This window comes from Gadus macrocephalus, chromosome 2 (genome assembly GCF_031168955.1).
Source record: "Gadus macrocephalus chromosome 2, ASM3116895v1".
Classification (NCBI taxonomy): Eukaryota; Metazoa; Chordata; class Actinopteri; order Gadiformes; family Gadidae; genus Gadus; species Gadus macrocephalus.
In genome coordinates, this window is record NC_082383.1 from 1,938,894 (window position 1) to 1,964,428 (window position 25,535).

The 25,535-nt window shown below is 49.0% G+C and overlaps 1 protein-coding gene across 5 annotated transcripts; it reads left to right on the plus strand.

The window, feature by feature from the left end:
* Positions 1–135: 135 nt before the first annotated feature.
* On the plus strand, positions 136–25,516 carry mpp3a (MAGUK p55 scaffold protein 3a). Of its 5 annotated transcripts, none has more exons than XM_060070036.1 (20): positions 136–596; positions 6,968–7,024; positions 7,793–7,911; positions 9,100–9,177; positions 10,442–10,522; positions 10,732–10,869; positions 11,767–11,848; positions 13,377–13,462; positions 13,630–13,704; positions 14,156–14,352; positions 15,687–15,751; positions 17,223–17,243; positions 18,581–18,622; positions 20,239–20,304; positions 21,121–21,276; positions 21,821–21,901; positions 22,307–22,400; positions 22,554–22,662; positions 23,172–23,303; positions 23,739–25,516. In XM_060070036.1, the coding sequence occupies exons 2-20, from the start codon at positions 6,988–6,990 to the stop codon at positions 23,916–23,918; spliced, it is 1,839 nt and encodes a 612-aa protein (XP_059926019.1). In that variant the 5' UTR covers positions 136–596; positions 6,968–6,987; the 3' UTR covers positions 23,919–25,516. The 5 variants fall into 5 exon arrangements, with proteins under 5 accessions (XP_059926019.1, XP_059926037.1, XP_059926028.1 ...); XM_060070045.1 differs by having other exon boundaries at positions 138–596; positions 23,172–23,295; positions 23,734–25,516; XM_060070054.1 differs by lacking the exon at positions 18,581–18,622 and having other exon boundaries at positions 137–596.
* The last annotated feature ends 19 nt before the right edge of the window (positions 25,517–25,535 follow it).

Consider the following 25,535-nt stretch of genomic DNA (forward strand, 5'->3'; position numbering starts at 1 on the left):
GAGAGAGGGATGGAGAGGGGAGAGACAATGAGAAGGAGGGAGAGATAAAGAAAAGGTGTGAGGGATAGGGAGAGAAGGAGAGAGAGGGGCAAACAGAGAGGGAGAGAAAGAGAGCGAGGATGAGAGAGAGAGAGGGAACATGTCAAAGAGGAGGAGTCAACGAAAGAAGGGAGGGGCCGAGACAGGAGGGCAGCAGAGCGGCAACGAGCACATAGAGCACGAGAGAGATTGAGAGAGAGCGAGAGAGGGAACGAGAGAGAGCGAGCGAGAGAGAGAGAGAGAGAGAGAGACACACACAGAAGCCAGATCCCCCATGAAGGCAGCAGAGAGGAGGAGGAGGAGGAGGAGCTGGAAGAATCAGAGCGATAGACACAGCCAGGAGGGGAATCACTCACACACCCTCTCTCTCTCTCTCTCTCTGTCTCTCTCTCTCCCTCCCTCTCTCTCTCACACACACACACACCTACACACACACACACACACACACACACACACACACACACACACACACGCACCCACACACACCCACACACACACATACTTGAGGAGCGAGAATAACACGCGTGGAAGAGGAGGGAGACGGAAAGAGAAAGAAGGTAAGGTGGCGATGGCTGTTGCATCCATTCCTCTAACGTTGCTGTTGTTCTCTCTCTGGCTCTCGCTCTCTCTCTCTCTCGCTCAAGACATTGTCTCTCTCTTTCTCTCTCTCTCTCTAGCTGTCTCGCTGTGTGCGTGTGTGTCTCGCTGTATGTGTGTGTGTGTGTGTGTGTTTGTCTCGCTGTGTGTGTGTGTGTGTGTGTGTGTGTGTGTGTGTGTGTGTGTGTGTGTGTGTGTGTGTGTGTCTAGTGTGAAGGCGCTGGGGGAGAGATGTTCAGCCGTGAGCCGCGGGCAGTGCTCTCCCACCCGTTCTCTGGCTAGCAACGCAGCGCGTATAGGAAGAGCAGCGAGAGAGCGCCGGGGCACTGCAGAGAGACAGAGGGAGGAGAGGATGGAGGAGAGGAGGGGATAGGCTGAGGAAGGAAGGGAAGGGAAGGAGGGAGGGAGGGGGAAGGAGGCAGACATCGCCGGTTTCTACGTTGACAGACACGGGCAGAAATAGCGGAGGAATCCCTCCGGATTGACATCAGGTATGACTCAATGTTTTGGTGTGTGTGTGTGTGTGTGTGTGTGTGTGTGTGTGTGTGTGTGTGTGTGTGTGTGTGTGTGTGTGTGTGTGTGTGTGTGTGTGTGTGTGTGTGTGTGTGTGTGTGTGTGTGTGTGTGTGTGTGTGTGTGTGTGTGTGTGTGAGCTGACAGCCTTGAGTATCATTGGTTGTGTCAAAGTGAGAGGAAATCTCATTGAAATCATCAGTCATATATTATAACTACAGTCTACAGTAGACAGTTTGGATATTATTGGAGACAAGACAACAATCAAATAAAAAAAATGTGTTTGCTTGCATCAGAAAGCATTTGCTTGATCAGCAAGCGTTTACAAAAAAACATGTAGAGATTTGCTCACACACATACAGACGCAGACGACTAAAAACACCCATTGATGCTTGCATACAAACAAACAATCATTGTTATTTGCAAACACACATATGTAGGTAATTGCATGCATACACATACACACACAAGTTACTTGCAAACACACACAAACAGGTACTTGCATACACACCAAGAGTTATTTGCACACACATATGCACACACATACACACATACTGGTACTTGCACACACTCACATGCACACCTGTGTGCATGTGTGTGTGTGCTCAGTGTGTGCGTGTTTGTTTGTGTAAGTGTGTGTGTGTGTGTGTAACACATGTTGGATGTCATCCAGACATGCTTAGTGCTGACAGCTCAGTAAAACAACACTGGATTATGTGATGTGTCACACATTGATCCAGGGGCAAGGATGAAGTGTCACCCCAGTCTACACACACACACACACACACACACACACACACACACACACACACACACACACACACACACACACACACACACACACACACACACACACACACACACACACACAGTCATACACACACACACAAACATGTGTTTGTTTTTATGTGTGCGTACCTGTGTGTGGACGTCTGTGTCCATGTTTTTCTGTGCATGTGTGTGTGTGTTTATGTCTTTATGTGTGCGCATGAGTGTGTGGGTTTTTAATGTGTATGAGAGTGTGTGTGTGTGTGTTGACGTGTTCGCATGTGTTTTATGTGTTTTACGTACGTGCGTGTGTGTGTGATAATAACAACAGTAGCAACAGTATATGTGCATCAGCAGCACTAGCAGTGGCACTGGCCTTTAAAGAGCAGTGCTGCAGGATTACCCCAATCCTCCCGGGATTAGGTGGCATCGCCGGGCACGCGGCGGCCGTCTGTTCAGAGCATCTTGGAGCGCTCCGGCGTCACCAGGGAAGAGCAGCACTAGGGCGGGCTGCAAGGAACAGTCCCTGTACACCACTGGTCACTTACATCACATGGGCTCTGAGGATTTGATCACAGTGACGATGTATGAAGGGATTCTGTGTTTATTTGGGCGTGTGTGTGTGTGTGTGTGTGTGTGTGTGTGTGTGTGTGTGTGTGTGTGTGTGTGTGCGTGTGCGTGTGAATGTGTATGTCTGAGTGCAAATGGTCATGTGCTTGTGCGTGTGCTTGTGTAGGGGCTTTGGGTGTGTGTGTGTATGGGTATGTGCTTGTTTGTGTGAGTGTGTGTGTGTGTGTGTGTGTGTGTGTGTGTGTGTGTGAGATTGGTGATAAATCACTGTCAAACTAAACGCTAAAGCTGCTGTAGGTGAGATTCGAGAGTAAAGACAGAGATCAGAAAACAGCACGATTGTGAAAATAAACAGCCAAAAAAACGTTTTCTCTCCCTCTATTCCTCCCTCCCTCCCTCCCTTCCTCTCTCCCTCCCTCCCCATGTTTCTCTCCCAAGTCTCTGGGATTGACAGACCAGATGGATTCCCGGAATCAATCACGGAAGAGAGGCCGTGATTGGTCAGAAATGAGCCTAGAGCTGTCTGAAATCTAAACTGGCCCAAGCAAGTGCCGTCCAATCAGAACAGCTAGTCTCACAGCACCACATCTGCACATTGCTTTTCGTTTTCTTCTGACAAGTTACACTCAAATAATAGCCCTTAAATCGTACCTAGAGCGCCTTTATGTGTGGTAATGCAGGAAAATTTCAAAGAAAGAAAAATATAAATAATTCACATAGCAAAGCAAAATGAATGGATAATGTTATATTATTAATAATTAAATGTATTGTAAGACTTGATACAGAAACACTGGGATGAATCAATAATATTATCAATTTGCATATGAAAGCAGTAATCTACCAGTAATCAAAAATCCCTGTGATGACTTATAAATACGAGCATATACTGGTTTGTCAACCACAAAACTACAAGCACAAAGTTGGGTAGACTTTCACTGTAATTTTTAAGAAAATGGGCAGTCTTCCATCGGTAGTTTTGCTAGAAGATGGGCAGTCTTTCGCTGTTAGTTTTGCTAGAAAATGGGCAGTCTTTCGCTGGTAGTTTTGCTCGAATATGGGCAGTCTTTCTCCGGTAGTTTTGGTAGAAGATGGGCAGTCTCTCGCTGTTAGTTTTGCTAGAAGATGGGCAGTCTTTCTCCGGTTGTTTTGCTAGAAGATGGTTGTTGTTTTTTTTGCTACACTACAGTGTTGGAGCTCAGTGAACTGTATTCTGCAGTTTAACTAATGCGTAGGGGTGAATGCCAGGTTACGCAGGCCATTATCTGATCGGCTTGCTCTCCCCGCGACGACATCATATTGGCGTAATCCCTGGCTCATACGTTAATAAACAGATTTGAATCGAAACACATCATTTAACACTGAGATAAACCAGGACCGGTCTATTTGTGGATCTGTGACAGCCGACCAGCGTCACCGATGTCCCCGGGTCAGTAAGAGATTCAGCTTTTTGTGAGAATCATCCCTTTCGGAGGAGTTGCGTGCGCAGATGTTAAGCTAGCTCAGCAATTTGTCACGCTTGTTTTTACTCGACTCGCCTCGTTTAAAGTTTGGCTTCGGTATGCGTTGCGGTTTCTGCTCATTGATAGATTATTAAGAGGCGAGAAGCAGTTGTCCAACAAGGACTAGGAATGTCTCATTTGTGGAAATGAATTCATTATGTTGACGTGGCTATGACTATTATAGGCCAAGCATCGTCCATACTTGAAATACTGAAGCAGATTGCTGCAATCCTATTGTATTATGTATCATTACCTTCCCAGAACCACACAGACATGACCTGCACTGGGAGTAGTGTATGGGCTTAACCTTTCTGAACCGGTATCAAATCCACCATGAGCTCTCCTCAAAGCCCTACCGTCATCATGGCTCTCACCGTTGACCTCACTGTTGACCTGACCTTTGACTTCATCAACTGGCTGTAATAGGGCGACCAGACCTCCCCCATTTTCCGGTAACAGTTCCCGTTTCTGGTGGCCTGTCCCCGGCTTGAGCTGTCCCCGGAAATGTCCCCTTTTGAAAAGATAAATATGATTCTGGAAATATATGAATATACTTTTTAAATGGCTCATGAAAATAAATAGTTGTTGGCAATTGGTCTCCTGTTTCTGTTTCTGAGGCTGGTACACAAACTTGCTCTGTCAACCTTATTGCATAAACAGGCTTGACAGATGATTAGCAGCCAGTGGGCTTTCACTATAAATACAATTCCCTACTCCAGTACCCTACTTTGGCAACACATAAAGTTGTCTCTCCAGAAATTCCAGAAATATTTACAGCATTTATTTGGTTGATAGATGGACTGCCAAACTACAAATGTGCCCGTTTTTCAAGGTTGTATGCTCTATGCAGATCAGGTTTTCCTGCTTCTGTTTCTCTCTGCTTCCTCTCGGCTTCCTCTCTGCTTCCTCTCTGCGTCCTCTCTGCTTCCTCTCTGCTTCCTCTCTGCTTCCTATTTGCTTCCTCACTGCTTCCTCTCTGCTTCCTCTCTACTTCCTCTCTGCTTCCTCTCTGCTTCCTCTTTGCTTCCTCTCTGCTTCCTCACTGCTTCCTCTTTGCTTCCTCACTGCTTCCTCTTTGCTTCCTCTCTGCTCCCTCTATTTTATGGTGAATATCAGTGGGTTGAACACTGTTTTTCAAGGTTGTATGCTCTATGCAGATCAGGTTTTCCTGCTTCTGTTTCTCTCTGCTTCCTCTCGGCTTCCTCTCTGCTTCCTCTCTGCTTCCTCTCTGCTTCCTCTCTGCTTCCTCTCTGCTTCCTCTTTGCTTCCTCACTGCTTCCTCTCTGCTTCCTCTCTGCTTCCTCTCTACTTCCTCTCTGCTTCCTCTCTGCTTCCTCACTGCTTCCTCTTTGCTTCCTCTCTGCTTCCTCACTGCTTCCTCTTTGCTTCCTCACTGCTTCCTCTTTGCTTCCTCTCTGCTCCCTCTATTTTATGGTGAATATCAGTGGGTTGAACACTGTTAGCCATAGCTGATTTCATAGGGTAGGGTCTGAGTTCTGGTTTGGTTAAAACCAAGGGCCACTGAGACCAGCATTTTCCAAGACATTAACATTGTATCCACCATTTATTTCATCCTGTCTCTCAAGAGATGAGTGGGTTCTGATGTGAGGCAAAGTCACAGGGGTAAATGGCTAGCCGGTCGATATTGGGGTATGAGGGTTTCGATAATTACCATAAGTGCAGTTCAATGCTATAAATCCTTTAGCAGGTATTTATGGAGATTATGTGTGGTGCAGACTTTATGTTTAGGTATTGAGTTTATTTGTGTGGTTTGAGTGGAGTTTCACGGTTTATCATCCTGATGGCAAATGCAGAAAACTGTGAATGCTGTTTCTTCTTCTGCTTTTATATCAGACATTTTTAGGTGTATACTGTATATATATATATATACAAACATATATATATGTACAGTATGTACATATCTTTACATCTATAGATATCTATAGATATATATGCCAGGGATTGAAGGCACATCGACACTGACAGATCAACGACAACAAATCAAAATACTTTCATCCTCTTCTATCTGATCATCTCCTATCCTCTCGTGTATAGATATATTTATATATTCTCTCTCTCTCTCTCTCTCTCTCTCTCTCTCTCTCTCTCTCTCTCTCTCTCTCTCTCTCTCTCTCTCTCTCTCTCTCTCTCTCTCTGTCTCTCTCTCTCTATCTGTCTTTGTGAATTATTCATAAGAATATTTCTGTTTGCTTCAAAGTTAGCATCCCTAATGAGGCTGCTTTAAAGCAACGTTAGGGCAGAATAACGACAGCCTCACCCGTAACGGGCAGCAGAGAATGCAGCGTATTAGCGTCAGATCCTATCCTGCAGTCTCCTGTTTTTATGGTCAGATAAATAAGAGACTCAGATGGGTGCCTTCGCTTTGCAAAGTCACTGTACTTCAGTTTATTGACGTAGATCCAACTTCATAGGCATGACCTTTGAGTTACTGTACACTAATTGCGTTGTAAAGAGTACTATATGGCTGGGTTTTTCATTTTTAGTGATTTAACAAACATAATGATTTACGTCATTTTACCCATAGGCAAACTGATCATTGTGATTCATTGTTTTACACGCTCTCACACACACACACACACACACACACACACACACACACACACACACACACACACACACACACACACACACACACACACACACACACACACACACAGACACGCACACAAAATTGTAATTGAGGACATTTTGCTGATTGTTTTTGTTTTTGTCTCTCTCTCTCTCTCTCTCTCTCTCTCTCTCTCTCTCTCTCTCTCTCTCCCCCTCCCTTTCCCTCTCCGTCTCTCTCTCTCTCTCTCTCTCTCTCTCTCTCTCTCTCTCTCCCCCCTCCTTTCCCTCTCCGTCTCTCTCTCTCTCTCTCTCTCTCTCTCTCTCTCTCTCTCTCTCTCTCTCTCTCTCTCTCTCTCTCTCTCCCCCTCCCTTTCCCTCTCCGTCTCTCTCTCCCTCTCTCTCTCCCTCCAGAACTTTCCTCTCAGTGACTCATGAAAGAAGCCATGCCGGTCCTGACGGCAGGAGCAGGTGAGACTCGTCGTTATTCAGACATTAATAAACACCGTGCTGAGTGGAGGTGCTGACCCCCATCTGCTCAGGGAAACAAACACGTCAACACCCAGACAATCAACTTACCTCCCTCCTCCCTCCCCTCTCCCTTCCTCTCCTGTTTGCCCCTCTCCTGTTCTCTGCCAATCCCCCCCTCTCCTCCCCCCACACCCCTCTCCCCCCTCCCCTCCCCCCCTCCCCTCTCCTCCCTCCCCTCCTCCCCTCCCCTCTCCTCCTCCCCTCCCCTCTCCTCCCTCCCCTCCTCCCCTCCCCTCTCCTCCCTCCCCTCCTCCCCTCCCCTCTCCTCCTCTCCACTATGCTCCTCCCCTCCCCTCTCCTCCCTCCCCTCCTCCCCTCCTCTCCACTATGCTCCTCCGCTCCCCTCTCCTCCCTCCCCTCCTCCCCTCTCCTCCCTCCCCTCCTCCCCTCCCCTCTCCTCCTCTCCACTATGCTCCTCCCCTCCCCTCTCCTCCATCACCTCTCCATCACTTCCTCCTCCTCTCCTCCATCACCTCCTCCTCCTTTCCCCCATCACCTCCTCCTCCTCCTCTCCTCCATCACCTCTCCATCACCTCCTCCTCCTCTCCTCCATCACCTCCTCCTCCTTTCCCCCATCACCTCCTCCTTTCCTCCATCACCTCTCCATCACCTCCTCCTCCTCTCCTCCATCATCACCTCCTCCTCCTCTCCTCCTCCTCCTCCTCCTCCTCCTCCACCTCCTCCTCCTCTCCTCCACCCCTCCCCCAGGGCTCCACGAGACCCTGGCTCTGCTGACCTCCCAGCTGCGGCCGGACGCCAACCACCAGGAGGACATGGTCTTCCTCCAGAACGTCTTCAGCGAGAAGAGTCTGGGCTACCTCATGAAGGTGAGAGCCCCCCCCTTCAGGGTAGGATGCCTCATGGAGGTCTGTCTCTGGGGAGACCCCCCCCCTTCAGGGTAGGATGCCTCATGGAGGTCTGTCTCTGGGGAGACCCCCCCCCTTCAGGGTAGGATGCCTCATGGAGGTCTGTCTCTGGGGAGACCCCCCCCTTCAGGGTAGGATGCCTCATGGAGGTCTGTCTCTGGGGAGACCCCCACGCTTCACGTTCATCGTCCCCAGCCTCAGTAACCTCACAGCTTCAACTGCACGCGGTGAAGCTAGAAAAAGGGGGGATGTCATGAGCAGCCCGTTTGGGGCTGGAGAACTCTCTAGTTCTGGGTAGAGGTCTCGCGGTCCAGCAGTCCATGTACGGATCCTCCTTCTGGACGTGGAGGGTGTGATAGTGGGGAGGAGGAGGGTTAGTGGAGAGGTTGAGGGTTAGATAGTGGAGAGGTTGAGGGTTAGATAGTGGAGAGGTGGAGGGTTAGATAGTGGGGAGGTGGAGGGTTAGATAGTAGGAAGATGGAGGGTTTGACAGTGGGGAGGTGGAGGGTTAGATAGTGGGGAGGTGGAGGGTTAGATAGTAGGGAGGTGGAGGGTTAGATAGTGGAGAGGTTGAGGGTTAGATAGTGGGGAGGTGGAGGGTTAGATAGTAGGAAGATGGAGGGTTTGACAGTGGGGAGGTGGAGGGTTAGATAGTGGGGAGGTGGAGGGTTAGATAGTGGGGAGGTGGAGGGTTAGATAGTGGAGAGGTGGAGGGTTTGACAGTGGGGAGGTGGAGGGTTAGATAGTAGGGGTTTAGGTTTGGGTTTGGTACATGCTTGTGTTTCGGGCTTGCCGTCAAATGTCAGTGATTCAACTTTCCAAAACGACTTTTCCACCTTTGAGGTCAAACGATAATTCAACGCGACGATAAACATTCACGCCCTCTCTCCGATCACAAACACCGCAGTGTGACGAGGTCACTTGAACAAAACAGAATAACAGCAGGCAGCAGCATCTGCTTCACCACAGGCTATCCTAGCGCAGGGAAGCTAATTTTAAACTGAGGTACGAATCACGACGGGAACCCTGGATCTCTGAGTGTAGATCGCTGGGGGCGCCACGCTGTGGGCGCCGCGCTAGCGAGCGAGCCCGGGTTGGTGCCTGGCTCCTGGGTAGCGGTAGGCTGACGGTGGGCTGGCTATGTTGCAGATCCACGAGAAGCTCCGTCAGTACGAGAAGCAGAGCCCCGCCCCCGTCCTGCACAGCGCCGCCAACCTGGCCGAGGACGTGAGTTGAACAGACAAACGCACACACACACACACGCACGCGCGAGCACGCACACACGCACGCACGCACGCACGCACACACGCACACACACACACACACACAAGCACACACACACACACACACACACAAGCACAAGCACACACACATACGCACACACACAGATACAAACTAGTGCATGTGCACACTCACTCACACAGACACATACACATTAAAGCTAGTGCATGTACGCACACAAACACACACATACATACTAGTGTGTGTGCACACTCACACAAGTATGTACACACACACGCAGAGAAACGGTGTGCGCAAACATGCAGAAAACACAAACAATAACACACTTTTTTACAAATACAAGCCAACACACAAAAACAAGTACACGTAGATGGCTTCACACACACACACAAACACAAAGACAACTGAGTAGGTCGTGCCGCAGTCATTCTGAAGGCACTGGGAGGGGTGGGGCGAGGGGATGTTAATGTTGTGAACGTGGAGACTGCAAGACCCAGAGAACACTCAGAGTCCACATCCTCTCTCTCTCTCTCCCTCCCTCCCTCCCTCCTTTCCTCTCTCTCTCCCTCTCTCTCTCTCTCTCTCTCTCTCTCTCTCTCTCTCTTTATATCACTCCTCAACGCACACTTTTTCTCTCTCTCTCTCTCTCTCCTCAACACACCCTATCTCTCTCTTTTTCTCCCCAACACTCCCTTTTTCTGTCTCTCTCTCCTAAACACACCCTATCAGTCTCTCAATCTCTCTCTCTCCCTCTCCATCTCTCTCTCTCCCTCTCCATCTCTCTCTCTCTGTCTTTATATCACTCCTCAATACACCCTCCCTATCTCTCTCTCTCTTTCGCTCTCTTTTTTTCTTGTTCTCGTTCGTTCTCTCTCTCTCTCAGTTTGGATTGGGGTTTGTGTGTGTGTGTGTGTGTGTGTGTGTGTGTGTGTGTGTGTGTGTGTGTGTGTGTGTGTGTGTGTGTGTGTGTGTTTGTTTGTGTGCGTCGTTCACATTGACTTCTGATGTATTGAATCAGCAGTATTTCCCTTTTGCAGAGTTGATGTATTTTATTCAAATGTGACCTGTACTGAACATGTTGGCTGCATTCCCAGACCCTTCATTAAGATACTAAACATTGAATTACATACATATATTACATATTTATTTGTATATACATACTTAACTATAGTTGTCAACAGAGGCTATGCATGGTATCAACTAAGTGGCCCCAACATTGATGGCGTGGGTGCTTCATTCTGATTGGCAGGTGGTTGAAGAACTTCAAAGTGGACCAATGAGCAGCGAGGAGAAGGAGCTCCTGCATCTGCTGACGTCGCCACATCTTAAGGCAAAGAATCCACAATATTGGTGTTATTCATCACAAACCATGCGGACCCGCACGCATGCACAGATGTTGTAATCACAGGGATTAGCGCTCGGAGGGTCAGCGCTGCTAAATACAGACTCTGGCAGGCAACCTCGCTCTGGGCCGGGTCCGTGTCCGCTGGCTGCAGCGTTCTCACCCTGCACTCTACTGCGCTCTGGTCCCCCCATCAGGCGGTTCTCTCGGTGCACGACACGGTGGCCCAGAAGAACTTCGACCCGGTGCTGCCCCCGATGCCGGACGACTTTGAGGACGAGCTGGAGGAGGAGTCGGTGAAGATCGTGCGGCTGGTGAAGAACAAGGAGCCCCTGGTGAGCGTCCAAGGGGACCCCGTTGGTGGGCTCTACCGTTTGGGGTCGTGGAGATGCACTGAGAATTCAGTCACACCTGATGTGACTGAATGTGAGTGTTAAAGGTGCTCTATGTAATAATCATAAACTCCTTCTCATGACTGCCCCCTCTGGCTGTAAGTGAACTGCAGCCCTACAGAGCCATGGAGCAATACAAACTAAACAACACAACTAATAATACAATCTCACTTCATTCAAACGGGATAAAGCTAGCTCTAAAGCTAGAGCTTGTGCATTGAAAGCTATGGAGTAATATAAGCTAACTACACAATACGACTTATAGTTCAATCTAACTACAAAGTGGCTAAAGCTAGCTCTTCTTCATACACTAGGGCAAATCCGTCCCAGTTCAAATGTAACAGAACTCAGCCCACAAGCTTTCCTACGCAACAGAGAGAGTCATGGAAGGTCTCATATTTTTTATACAATTGCAAGTTGTTCAAATATTGGCAATTTGGAATTTATGGATGTAAAATCCGACACCCAGTCCCTTAAACAATCATCCGCATTGACCACAAGTATGCAATTTCTCTGTTTGGCTAACCTGAATATTGATGAAATATTCAGGAAATGCCTCAGTTTCTTTTTATGAATGATCCCTGGATTGTCTTTTATCAACAAGGATACCTATAATCAGTCAAGATACCATCACTGGAAGTGGTTTTGTAGTTTGAATATCATGCCACTCGAATGCATTTTGCATGTATTTTACTCTTCCTGATCTGGCTGTAAACATGCACCTGAAAGGGAGCTGTCAGACAGAAGGTCACAGTGTTCCAGCGCGTGGAAAACACCATGTAAGCACGTCCGGTCTGCTACCTGCTCTCTACCATCTGTGAACTGTGTCTCTTCTTGCAGGGAGCCACCATCAGACGTGACGATGCCACCGGCTCTGTAATCGTGGCCCGCATCATGAGAGGGGGTGCTGCTGACCGCAGTGGTACTGTCATCACGCCTGTCTGTCTGCCTACCAATGACACTATGCTCACATCTGTCTGTCTGGCTGTCAGTGTGCATTTGAAACTCTATATGCGATATATCTGCCTCTATCTGCTGATACATCTGTCCCTACCTGTCTCTACCTGCTGATACATCTGTCTCTGTCTGTCTCTACCTGCCAATATGCCTGCCTCTATCTGTCTCTATCTGCCTATATCTGTCTCTATCTATCGATCTGTCTCAATCTGTCTCTATATGTCGCTATCTGTCTATCGTTCTTTATCTGCGTCCTCTTCCTAACTTCCCATCTTCCGCTACGTCTTTTTCCTGTCGTACTACCTTCCACGTTCTATTTGCTGATGCTTATCTGGAGCGGCACTGGGACAATATATTCCTCTCGCTCGCTCGCAAAACCAACGCGAGGCACAATAGATGGGCGCTGACCTTAAAAACCGATCTATATACAGTGTATATAATATAAAACCACAGCACGGGGAAGCTAAAACTGTGTACTCCACCAGCGACGACAAGATGAAGGAGTCCTGGGATGAGACGCAGAGCAGCTGCTGCTGCCGGAGCCCAGAAGGAGAGCGAACCGGGACCCGGCAGAGATGCTCATGATGGATAGCCTTTTGAAAACCTCAGCAGTTCTGCTTTGCACCCTAGAGACTCAGTCACACACCATCTAATTCCATTTGCCACGTAGCCCGCGAGAGAAGGTGTGACAGTGCGTCTCTAAGAGCACATATTCCCCGGGCCACCCTAGGTTCAGAGAGTAAGTCACAATATCCATTCATCATGTAGGACTTCCTGTTCCTGTTTCCGTGCAGCCAATTGGAAGACCTGAAGTATTGATGAGGGAACAAAGCTTAACAAATGACCGAAACCTGTACACGCCTGCCTGCGGATTTCAGTTTGCTGCGACGCCTGGTGTACGTGTTGAAAGTTGTGGTTTTATTACCTGTGGCTGAGAGGGAGCAGAGCAGAGAAGCGGGCCGATCGATCGACCAGCTCCCCGGTCTGTTGGGTTTCATGGTCCGGGCTGAAGTCTGAACAGATTACCGTTCTGCAGAACAGCGCGCTCTCTGGGGCATCTGAGACCCATTAGTCCGATAATTTGATGTGTGGAGGGCAGGGAAACCCCGTATCATGTGGTGACCGCATCCGGCAGAACCACAACGCGTCTCTCTTTGACGCGTATGGACGTCCATGTCAGTTATTTTAACGCCAGCATTTGCATTGTTGGATCCACAACATCTGGATTTTCAACATTCATGGATTCATAAAATGCACAGGTTCACAACATTAATGTGTTCACAACAATAATGAATTCAAGACATTCATGGATGCCCAACAATAATGAATTCATAACATTCATAGATGCCCGACACTGATGAATTCATAACATTCATGGATTCAATACATTCATGGATTCACAGCCTTCATGGGTTCTCAACATGTATAGATTAAAACGAGAAACTCAATCCCCTGTAGTTCCCTAACAGGGGATTGTGTCCTCCCTTCCCTAGGCCTGGTGCACGTAGGAGATGAGCTCAGAGAGGTGAACGGGGTCTCCATAATCCACAAGAAGCCCGACGAGATCAGCCAACTGCTGGTAGGATGAACCACCGTTCAAACCCCCGTTGGACGCACACTTTATACAACAAGCTAATACCTTGTTTTACCAAAAACTCTGCTAGACTCTAGTGTTACCAGGACAACTGAAATCTGACGAAGATGAGGCAAACTAAAAGCGTGTTGTCTCTGTTGTTTATGTTCTAGTCCCAGTCCCAGGGCTCCATCACCCTGAAGATAATCCCTGCCATTAAGGAGGAGGACCGACTCAGAGAGAGCAAGGTGAGTGTCTGAACCGCCACTTTCCACTTACCTGCCATACTCACAAGGACGGGAGGGGGGCTTACTCCAGGCTCTCCTCCACAACAAAAGATTTGTAAGAGAGAGGGTAGATCAAAGCTTAAATAAATGGTTATAGGATTTACCTTTTTTTCTACGAGTGGCCACTCAAAGCGCTTTACAATACTGCCTAAAGTTCAACCATTCATACACACATACACACACTGACGGCGGTGTCAACCATGCAGGGCGACAGCCAGCTCGTCAGGAGCAGACTGGTGGAGGTGCCTTGCTCAGGGACACCTCGACATTCACAAACACAAGCCGGGGATCGAACTAGCAACCTTCCGGTTGCCAGCCAACCGGCGTGACCTCCTGAGCCACACGCCGCCACACGTCTACCTGAGCGTCCTTATTCACCGTCCCCCCCTCCCTCCCGGTCCTCCGCCCGCAGGTGCACATGAGGGCCCTGTTCGACTACATCCCCCTGGAGGACAAGGCCACGCCCTGCCAGGAGGCGGGACTTCCCTTCAAGCGGGGGGACATCCTGCAGGTGGTGACCCAGGACGACCCCACCTGGTGGCAGGCCAAGCGGGTCGGGGACAGCAACCTGCGGGCCGGCCTCATCCCGTCCAAACACTTCCAGGAGAGGTGAGAGCGAGGCCGCAGAGCCGGGAGGGGACATGGGACGGGGCGGTCTGCGGGTGGATCTCAGGGAGATGGCACAGTGTCCATGAGCCCACTGTTTCAGCATTCGAAAATGATGGGATTTAAAAAAACTAATTTTGGGTCATTGGGGGATTGTCCTCATTGTTACGCCCCATGCCAACTTTATGAGACTTTTTTTGGCCATCTCGAACATTTTCATGTCAATTAAAATCTGTTTAGTCAGAATCTGTTGAGCCACTATCTCTATCTCACAGGCTCAATCACACAATGGTGATTGAGCCTGTGGCCCTTATATTTGCAGTATAATGAATGTTACGAAATAGGTTTCAGTGGGGAGGCTGTTTGTATCTGAGGGAAGTGTGACCGTAATCGTCAAAGGTGTCGCCGAAAGAAAACATAATGGCAATCTTTGAGATGGCCACTTTAACTTTAACCCACCCAATCATCTCATGTCCTGCTGATTCCCACCCCCACCCAAAGCCTTGGACCATGCTAGGGATTGCACATAATGCAATTAAACCCTACGAACAATGGAAACACAAGCAAACCATGAAAGGGGCTGCATAAGCCAATCCTTTAAGCCAAGCCTGTGCCAATATAATAATTCATCCAGCGTTGATCTATCATAATCCACACGATCCACGTCCCGTGGGATCCACCGGGGGTTGGGGGGAGGGGGGGGGGGTGGGGGGGTCAGCTGTGATTAAATTAATGTACAAGAGCCGTCGGCGTCGACTCAGGACAAACAATTGGACGGGCCCTCCACGCCGAGTTGAGTCGGTGAACGCGTTATTATACCTCGCTGAGATGTATCGGAGTGGCCCCCACCAAGTCAAGTGGCCCCTTGTTTGCTGAAACACAGACAGACCGATCGTCATGGAAACAGCTCAAAGCGCTGCAAATGCCGAACGGTTATTTGGGTCCGGCGCATAAATAGATCAGCTGGATGAAAATAATACCGTCAGTTTTAAGGACACCGAGAAAAAAAAAAACGGCTGCAAAACAAACGGCTGCGGAAAGAAGTTGTTTATAATTGGATTGCTTAGAATACTGATAGTCTCCCGACCTTTAAAGCTTATCGCTGTTCAGTTTCCTGCTACTTTACTCTTTATGTTTCTTCTTATACTTGGCATCTGAATCTATATCTACATTTGGTATCGGTCCCTTCAGTCTCTTTGAGTTAATACCTATACTCTCTTTCTCTCTAATTAACATCCCAGTAAAATACCTTCTACAGCTTCTGTATTCTCACCTGATTCTTCTTCCTCTGTTCCCTTTGCCTCTCTCTGGATCTCCTGCTTGTCGTTGCTCCCCAGACGACTGGCCTACAGGATTAAAATGGGCACACTCCCCAACGCAAAATCTCCCCAAAATCCTATCTGTAAGTTGGACTCTTCTGTGGTTCAGTGTTCCAGTCCCCCACCTCATCACGAACATCAATTATTCAGCGTGTATAATATTATATATTTATGATTCAGCATGAATTATCATACACCATTCTTTTCACTTTGAGTTATCAACCCAAAGGCACAATGTAGGACTAGAGCCTTACTCCGTTGACGGAGAACCACACGATGTAGGCCCTAGAGCTGTCCTCTGTCGACGGGTAAACACACGATGTAGGCCTAGAGCCTTAATTGTAGGCTGGGTAATTACAGGGACGGGTAATTGTAATTCTTTGCGCGTTCTCCCAGCCTAGTCTAGCTCTCGGCTTTCATTCACCTTTTTTGGCTGCGATCTCTCATCAGCATCAGTATTCCTGGTCCATCGCACATGATAAATCCGACGCGTTGGGTGTGATTGTGTGTGTGTGCGTGTGTTTGCGTGCGCAAACAGTAAACCGCAACAGAGGATGCAAAATTAATCTCTCTTGGTGGTGTGCCGTCCATCTGGCCAGCGCGGCTGTTGTGAACGCAGCTTACACAAGGCCAGACGTCGACACAACAAGCAATGATTAAGCCAGCGAAGGGGCTTAGCCGACATAAAGGTCGTGGTAAACATACACGCCCAGGCACGCGAAGCACTACGCCGCCATCGCCATTCCACTTCCGTTCACTGGAAGTAGCCAGGTGGGTTTTTATGAGCGCTCGCTCGTCGGGGCGTATTAAATCAACGCAATCCCATTATCTCCAAGCTAGGCAGAGACAGCTAGGGATTAGCAGGACGCCTAGCTAGCTAGCTAGCTAGCTATCGCCGCGGGGAACCGCTGCCTGTGTCACGACTCGCTGCGTGTCTGGCCCAGCCATCCCCGCTCTCCCTTCACTCCTTTAATTATCTCTGATCTCCGACTGGGGGTTGCCCCCGTTCAGATTGCTGCCGCATCATCCTCCTCCTGCTGTGAGGCAGCTGACACGTTCGCTATCAAGTTCGGTAGCTAATTAGTTTTTAGCTCGCTGACACTTTTGCTAGCTGTCAAAATTGGGAGGTAGTGTATCGAGCTACAAGGACATGCCACAGCCAAGAGTACTAACAGAGGAGGCACACCTGAGATACATCTGTCCAGATGTCTCCAGATAGCAGCCCTCTGTCCAACTTTGATGGAATACAGGCTTAACGCAGACCTGTGGACTGACACGGCTGAAAATTAATTTTCCATCAATCTCTTTCGGGGGACGGTGAGAAGCAACGCGGGGAGGCGGGAGGTCAGGCCCACGTTCCCCCACCTCTGTATGAATTTCTGAGCGGTGGAAAGAGCTGAGCAAAGTATGAAAATAACAAGTTTATTCTTTGAATCTTTACTCTTTATTTGTGGAGAAAGCACCTCTCCATTTAACATGGCTATGGATGTGAATACTTGTTTGAGAATTCTTATACTCTTTCTCTTCATCTCCTTTCTGAATATCTTACATCAGATGACCAAGGATGTGATAAAGGTGGGTCCTCAAAACACACACACACACACACAAACGCACACACACACACACACACACACACACACACACACACACACACACACACACACACACACACACACACACACACACATACACACACACACACACACTCTCACGCGAGGAATACACGGATGACATACATGTTAATTGCGTGAGTGTGTTTGTGTGCTGCATGCAATTCCATTTAGTTCTTCCTTCCCTTTATCAACGTGTGTTTGTGTGCGTGTGTACAACCTGAGCACTTTTGTGTGTCTCATGTATACTCTCCAGTATACTCTCCTAAATATAGTTTCATTTCCTTGCATCATCACAATTCCCCCCCCCCCATCTCATCCTCTCCCCTGCAGTGTGTGGTTCGACTAAATTATTTCTCAGGCTTTCTGCAGGCTCTCGCTCTTCCATACATGCTCCGATACGTTGGAGCGCTGGGCTTGTGTGTGAGAGGCAGCTGGCAGTAGGCCCGTACTCCCGGGGACAGGATGTGCACACGTGTTAAGAGAGACCAGAGAGGACCCCAGACACACACAGAGGAGCTCCTCTCTTCCTCCCCCACCCTACTCCTCTCCTCTCCAAAGCTCCCTTTTCTACTCCTCTCTCTTCTCCTCCCCTCGCCCTGGCTGTCGCTCCTCCCTCCGTGTCTCTCTTGGTCCTCCTCTCTCAAGCTCCTGCATCTCATCCTCGCTCTCCTGCTCATCCCTTCCTCTCCTACCCCTCTTCCTCTCTCTTCTCCTCCCCTAGTCCTTGGCTGTCGCTCCTCCCTCCGTGTCTCTCTTGGTCCTCCTCTCTCAAGCTCCTGCATCTCTTTCTCGCTCTCCTGCTCATCCCTTCCTCTCCCTCCCCTCTTCCTCTCTCTTCCTCTCTCTTCTCCTCCCCTATTGGCCGTTGCTCCTCCCTCTGCATCTCTCTTGGTCCACCCATCTCCTGCTCGTGTATCTCATCCTCTCGCCTCCTCCCACTCCTCTTCCCACTCCTCCTCCTCCTCCTCATCCCTCTCCTCCTGCGAACAACGATTTTGTTGCTGATGTCTGAAGCCTCTGTCGTGGTTGCCATGGCAAGGCTGTGTGACCTCAGAGTGACCTCTACTTATGGAAATCCATTAAAAATCTCCCAGCTGGCCTGCTGTCCCCATCCTGATTGCCGCTGCTCTCGGCTTGCAGCCCGCTCCATCTCCCCGCTCTACCTCCCCTTTGCATAAACATAAACACCCATCCTCTCTCTCCCACGCCTTTGTTCCTCTACTCTTCCAGGTCTCTCGCCCTGTGCTCACCCCATATATTTTGTGCCCCCCCCCCCTCCCCCCCCCTGCCTCCTTGCAGAGGACTGTGACTGTGAGGGCTATTTCAATGGACAGTACATAGGTGAGAGCGTGCACCGCCTTCTCCACCTCCTCCTTCTCCTCCCGCCAACCCTCCCGCCCGCTCCTCTGTGCCCTGCTTTGTCGCCAGTCTTGGCCGTGCGTGCGTGCGTGCTTGCTCGTGGGCTGGGGATGAATTTGCTGCAATTAAGTGGGAAGGGGGGGTTTGGATCCCTTGCTGAGGAGGTCAACAGTGTGTCCAGGGAAGGAGGGAGGGAGGGAGGGGGGGGAGGGGTAGGGGTTGCTAAAGGTGCCCGGATGAAAAGATCTCATTCTGGATCTCCTTCCCCTTAAAAGAAGCGATGAAAGAAAGCTCTTCAATGTCTGTAGAGCTCTGATACGTTTTCTGCATGAGCTTCAGGGTTTTTACGATCAAGGGGTTATTGCTCCTCTGTGAAGCTGCTTCTAGACTGTGGCTTTGATGACGGCCCTACGTGCATACACTGCGCTTGCCTACGTGTGAATCAGATGGTTCCCACTTGTGTCAGACGAGACCAGAATAGATCCACCGTGACCGGAACACGTGTGGGTGGCGTGGCCTCCTGTCTGAACGGGGCTGGTAACTGATCTGCCTCACCACATGCCAGTGCATCATTCCTATATCGCCATCCTCCACGTGCCAGCTTTCATGTTTGGTACTGAAATCAGCTGAGAAAATAGGGCGATCCTAGTAGTAAACAACATGACAACAATCGGGCTAGGAGACCATTGTGCTCCTGTTGATTGAGCAGGCTGAACACCAAGCCATCACCACGTGCGGATGATGCATGAAATCCAATCACGCAGTTCAAAAGATGTCACCCCTTCATCTTGAAACCTTCCTGTTCCCTCACGCCCCCATCCCCACCACCCCCCTCATATGCCGCTCCTCATCCAAGAAAGACGGCTTGGCTATCGCTCTGCTCCGGGAGCAATCTCACCACGGTCCCTCACTAATGAGCATCCGGAACCGCCTGGAAGAACGTCAGCGCTGTGGCGGTTATAGTCTCTGGATGTTTTATTCAGGAGGGGGACTGCGGTGGGAAATTCCAGGTTTGGAAAAAAAGTGACAGAACAAGCCTTCCCGTGTTATTTTTGGGCTAACCATCTGGAACAGCTGGAGGTCAGGAACCCGGAACCCAGAGCGCATTTGGAATCCAGCTTCCTGTCAAACATGGAGAGTAACTTGGTGTTGGGAGGGGGGGGGGGCACTCGTGCTTTCTGCATATGGAATGTTCCACTTCCTGCAAAGAACCCTATACATAGATATATATGTATAACTATATATATTTATTGTTGCAGTGCAGTCACTAGCAGTGAGCACACAGCTGCAGACCAGTGGCACTGCTTTAAGCACCGTGTTCCGCCAACGCCCTGATAAGCCGTGTTTGGATTCTTCTACTCCCTCTGCCGTGTCTGTCTGCTGCTGCCGCGCACGCTGCTGTGGCCAGTGTCCCCCAACCCCCCCTACACCCATCACCACACCCCAACACCCACCGGGGTTCTCGCTTTGGTTCGGACGCAATGCACACTCGACCAGGCACGATTGAAGCTTGTCTCCCTCCCTCCCTCCCTCCCTCCCCTCTCTCTTTGTGTGGAGGCGTGGCTGTCTGGGTTGTGATGCTCTAACGTCGGTTATAGTCTCTCCTAAGTGTAAACCAGTGGCGCCCTCCTGTGGCCAGGTGTTTTCCTGGGAATTTTACTCAGGTACAGTTCCCGGCTTCTTCCCCTCAGACATACCGCCGACAGGTGGGACAGACGGACAGGGCTGCTCCCGGGAAACGAATACGCTCCGGTGTATTTCATCCAATGGGGATGGCGGTTTCATCCAATGGGATGACAGCTTCATCCAATAGGATAACGGCTTAATCCAATAGGATGACAGCTTCATCTGATGGGAGGCTGGTTTCCCCGGAGACCAGGCTGTGTCGTTTGTCCTGGTGCGGTCCTGCGGCCTCTCACTCTGTGCAGCATGCTCGTGTTTAAACCGGATCTCTCACGTGACGGGCGTCTCCATGGCCACGGAGCCGTGGAGCCGCCGGTACAGGAACCTTTATTGTTCTTTAGAAGATGAACAAAGTGCGCACTCACAGAAACAAACTATACCCACTTCCTCGTCAGCACCAAAGCTGGATGTGTGCTTCATGTGGTCAGAGCTGAACTGACACATGGGACTTTGCAAAATTAATCCCGCCGATAAATCAGGCGATGAACATATTGTCGTAAAACAATGCACGTACGTCCTACTCTGTCCTCACAGGCGCAACGTACATTTAGAACCCATCGCTCACCACCCACGGAGCAAACACTCATGCGATTGCCGGGTGACGGCGCCATGTGTGGTTTGCATGCCAACGACAAACAAAACCAGATCTGTAACTGTACTGCCAAGCTTGGCTGCCTAACAGCCAAGGACCAACACTTCTATCTGGGCATGAGTAAAGCAACTATAGCAGCTGCGGTCCGTGTCTGGCAGAGACCCTGACCTCTGCTCCTGCTCTCTCCCCCGCCCCCGCCGCCCAGCTGGCCTCAGGAGGAGCTTCCGTCTGAGTCGGAAGGACCGACAGGGCTCGTCTGGCGAGGGGTCCGAGGCGGGAGACTCGGACTACCTGACCTACGAAGAGGTCTCACGCTACCAGCAGCGAGGCCATGAGAGGCCCCGCCTGGTGGTGCTCATAGGTAGGAAGACCAGTGGATGTGTCTCTTGTGAGAGCATGTTATACATGCAAGTATTACCGCAGTGGTGTTTGTGATGCCTGAAATCATACTGACCTCTAGTGGTAGGTAGCATGTACTGCCATCAATTATGTCTTTATATGGAGGATTTCTTAATATAATTGCTTTTTCCCCAGATTAATAATACCGGTTACGTTTTACAATAAGGGTCCATTAATTAACCATCAATTTACATAAAAATGAATAAATAAATAAATGCAGTAATAAGCATGATCTGACGGGTACGTACAATTTTGCTTATTGGCTAGTAATCATTTATGAAAGATTTTTTCATGTTAACTAATGATGTCTGTTAACTAGGGTAATGGGGTTAACTAATGTATTAATGTATCCATTCTTTAATAGAGTTAGCGATAACCCTTAACTATGCCAATTCTATATAATAATCCTCATTAGTGCACCCTTATTGAAGTGTGTTACCATTTACCGTCATTTATTTCTTGACAGTAATTTTTTTCGTCCACGTCTCCTAATGTGTTTGCCAAAGGTTCCCTGGGAGCACGAATCAACGAGCTGAAGCAGAAGGTGATCGCAGAGAACCCGCATCGCTACGCCGTGGCCGTCCCACGTGAGTCTCAAACACATCAATCAACACAACCATGTCTGTAACACATAGACGTAACACGCCCCCACCAGTAACAGCATGCACTTGGTGTGTTACCCCTCAACCTGACCACACTGCTAGAAGCAGTTCTGTAACATTATTATTTAGCAAGGCCATTTTGTTGCATGTTGTTACATGGTGTAGGAGCCAACTTCTTTGTTTTCATTTTCAGTATTGTGTGTGTGTGTGTGTGTGTGTGTGTGTGTGTGTGTGTGTGTGTGTGTGTGTGTGTGTGTGTGTGTCCTCTTTGATACAGTACTTACTAGTGTGCGCTAGTGTTAGAGGAAACACTGCATTGATACACGTGTATGCTAGTGTTACACGTTCTCGCACACACACATCATAACATTATACTGTGTGTTCCCACAGACACGACCAGACCCAAGAAGCCACAGGAGAAAGAAGGGGTTGAATACCACTTTGTGGCCAAGCAGCAGTTTGATGCCGATGTGTTGAACAACAAGTGGGTTTGCACTGATTTGAATGGTCTGACAGTTGTTGTAATGGTCTGCCAGTGATTGCATTGATCTGCCAGTTGTCTTGTGACGGCTGAATCTTTTTTGTTGTCGCATGGTGGGGAGAGTCTAATCGGGATGGCTCTTTCTAATTTCCCCAGATTTATCGAGCACGGGGAATACAAAGAGAACCAGTATGGCACCAGTATAGAGGCAATCCGCTCAGTGCAGGCCAAGAACAAGATGTGCTTGGTGGACGTTCAACCAGAGGTAGGTTATAGGCAGAATACTGCGGTTTTTCTACATTAGTTATATCGTAGAAAAACTCATAGCTGTAATAATGACGACTATGCTGACCCATCTGCCTCCAGCGAGGCAGATGTTGAGGAAATATTTAATATTTTTCGGTTGAATCACAATGTAACTCGACGTAAATAGTTGACCATTTTGGTTATCAAAATCAATATCAGCCATGCTATTATGAGTGGAACATTGCAGAGTTCCCTGATGATCACTCAACACTGATTTCTATCATTAGCCCTACAACACTGACCTTCTGTTAGGAAAGATCTAAAAACTAAGGGGATAGCCTTATAATGTATGCCTGACTAAAGAGCGACAAATCCGACGGTGATGGAGACTTGGGAGGATCGTTTTTAATCTTCAAAAAAGTTACAGTTATACAGCCACCACAATTTTGAAGAACCGTAATAGCTGCTGTGAACAGGCAACATGGTTTCCGGATGTTCTAATCCTCCAATCTGTACCCTTCTCCTCAGGCGCTGAGGAGGCTGCGCACAGCCGAGTTCAAACCCTACATCATCTTTGTCAAGCCGCGCGTTCCTGAGAGCAGAAGGCGCCGCAGCGCCGCCACCTCACCAGCAGGGGGCGATCACGCCCGTACTACTACAGTGAGTATGACATAGAAAGAATAATCACACCAATCGCTCTGGGGTCAAGTTCAACTGTTGCTATTTGATATCGCTAGCCTCATATCATAATTGCCTAAGTCATATTTTGAGGTTCATCTTGTATTTAGCGTCAATGCCTGAGTCAAATAGATTTAGGGAGATAGTGATTATGAAATGTAAAAAGTACTCTGATTGGCTTAGGATACAGCCAATCAAGCACAGTGAATCAGCAGCGTTAGGAGAGTAGAGATATGTTAGATATCAGAACCTGGTCAAAATGTGACTCAATCAATAAGGCTAACGATTTACAACCCTGCATTCAACCACCCACTGCTTTGCAATGTGGGAACACCGGCCTAAGTCACCGACACCTGCTAGTCCCTACGTCTCGGGTGTCCGGGTTCCCTTCCAACCGCCTTTCTCCCCCCACATCAGGACGAGGACCTGCAGGAGATGCGGCAGTCGGCCATCCAGATCGACCAGCAGTACGGGCACCTGGTGGACCGGGTCCTAATCAAGGAGGACTCGGCCAGTGCCTGCTCAGAACTCCGAGGGATCCTGGAGCGGCTGGAGAGAGAGACGTTTTGGGTGCCGCTGGGCTGGGTGAGGACCTGAGGAGTCCCTGTTTCCTGGGCCCCTTCCCCCTCCTCCATCTCCTCTAACCACCAACCCTGTTCCCCGGCGAAGCCAACCCCCCCCCCCCCCCCCCCCTCCCCCCCCTCCATTCACCTCCTTACGACCGTCTCCGGTCTGAGGAGTCAGTCGGAGCTGGAGTCCTGGAGTGCGTCCTGAAGGGAGAACTCGAGACAGAGAGACAGACGGACAGAGAACCCTGACAGACACACGGCTGTCTGACCGTACACAGAGGCTGTGAAGTAGCCCGCACAACAGAACAGAACAAGTCTCTCGCTCTTCTCCTGATTCAGGAGTCAGAAGTCGGTAGATGTATTTTTTCTTTCAGAGACAATGCCACGGTGATTATTCCGATTCTTTCTTTCCTCTCGTTGCGCTGTACGCGTAACGAAGGTACAGAAGAGCTGCGCTGCAGTGAAGTGCCCCCAAAAGAGACTTCTTCATTCTTCTGGCCGCTCTTTGGACTTATCGCAGGAGGGTTGCAGGACGGTTGAAGTCCACCACTATCCCCATGTCCAGTGCTTCCCGTTCCCCTGCTCGGTGTCCACAGTTTAACACAACCAGAGCCAGAACTACAGAACTCACTCTGAACTCAAATCGTATGCCATTCAATATTGCTCTGTCTTCCATAAACCTCCACATGCACACACTCGGATAATAATTATTCAACACAATTCTTTGTGACTTTTAAAATTATACACACATGGAATGTTGGATTGCTGTATTTTCTATGATGAAACAAAAAAACAAAGAACCAAAAGAAAATAGTTTAGGAAACCACTGTTTGATTTTAAGGGATATGCACGACTATACAAAACTATATCATTTTGTAAATATTGTACATGTTTATGTGTGCCCACGAATGATTTCGTAGCACAGAAATGCAACCTGTGTACCCTTGACTCCCTGCTGAACCCACTGGTGTGTGTGTGTGTGTGTGTGTGTGTGTGTGTGTGTGTGTGTGTGTGTGTGTGTGTGTGTGTGTGTGTGTGTGTGCGCGTGTGTGGAACCTACCAGGTTTACATCACAAATAGCGTAGGTATGGATGGATGTCCTTCACACACACACACACACACACACACGTTGAATGTTATATGTATTGACGTGAGGATGAATGTGGTTCGTACAACCTGTTGCACACACATGTATTTCAGAAGTTCTCCGTCCAGTAGTTTTTACTTTTTTGTACTGTTTAGTAGTTCGATGCTCTAGAACAGTACTGCACTACTGCTGTATGCATCTGTTTTAATGGCAATGGATCGTTTTGAAAAAGAAATAGACCTATTCCAATGACCACGATTTAAAGTAACATTTTCATGGTATGTTTTTACTGGGTCTTTGTTTGCGTGTGCGTGCCTGTATGTGTGTGTCTGTGTGCCCGTGCGTGCATGCGTGTGTTTTTGTGTCTACGTGCACAACCAAACCAGGTTCGAGCAACCTCTCCTATCGCCTCTTTACGAGATGCCAAGTCCCCTTCTTGTTTACGGTCGTTGTGTGAACTAATAAAGCTAGGAAGTTCACTTTGTGTGTACTGTAAAAAGTGCCATAATAATGACTCAATAAAAAACTCTCGTCTTCAAGTCTCTTAGGGGAATGATC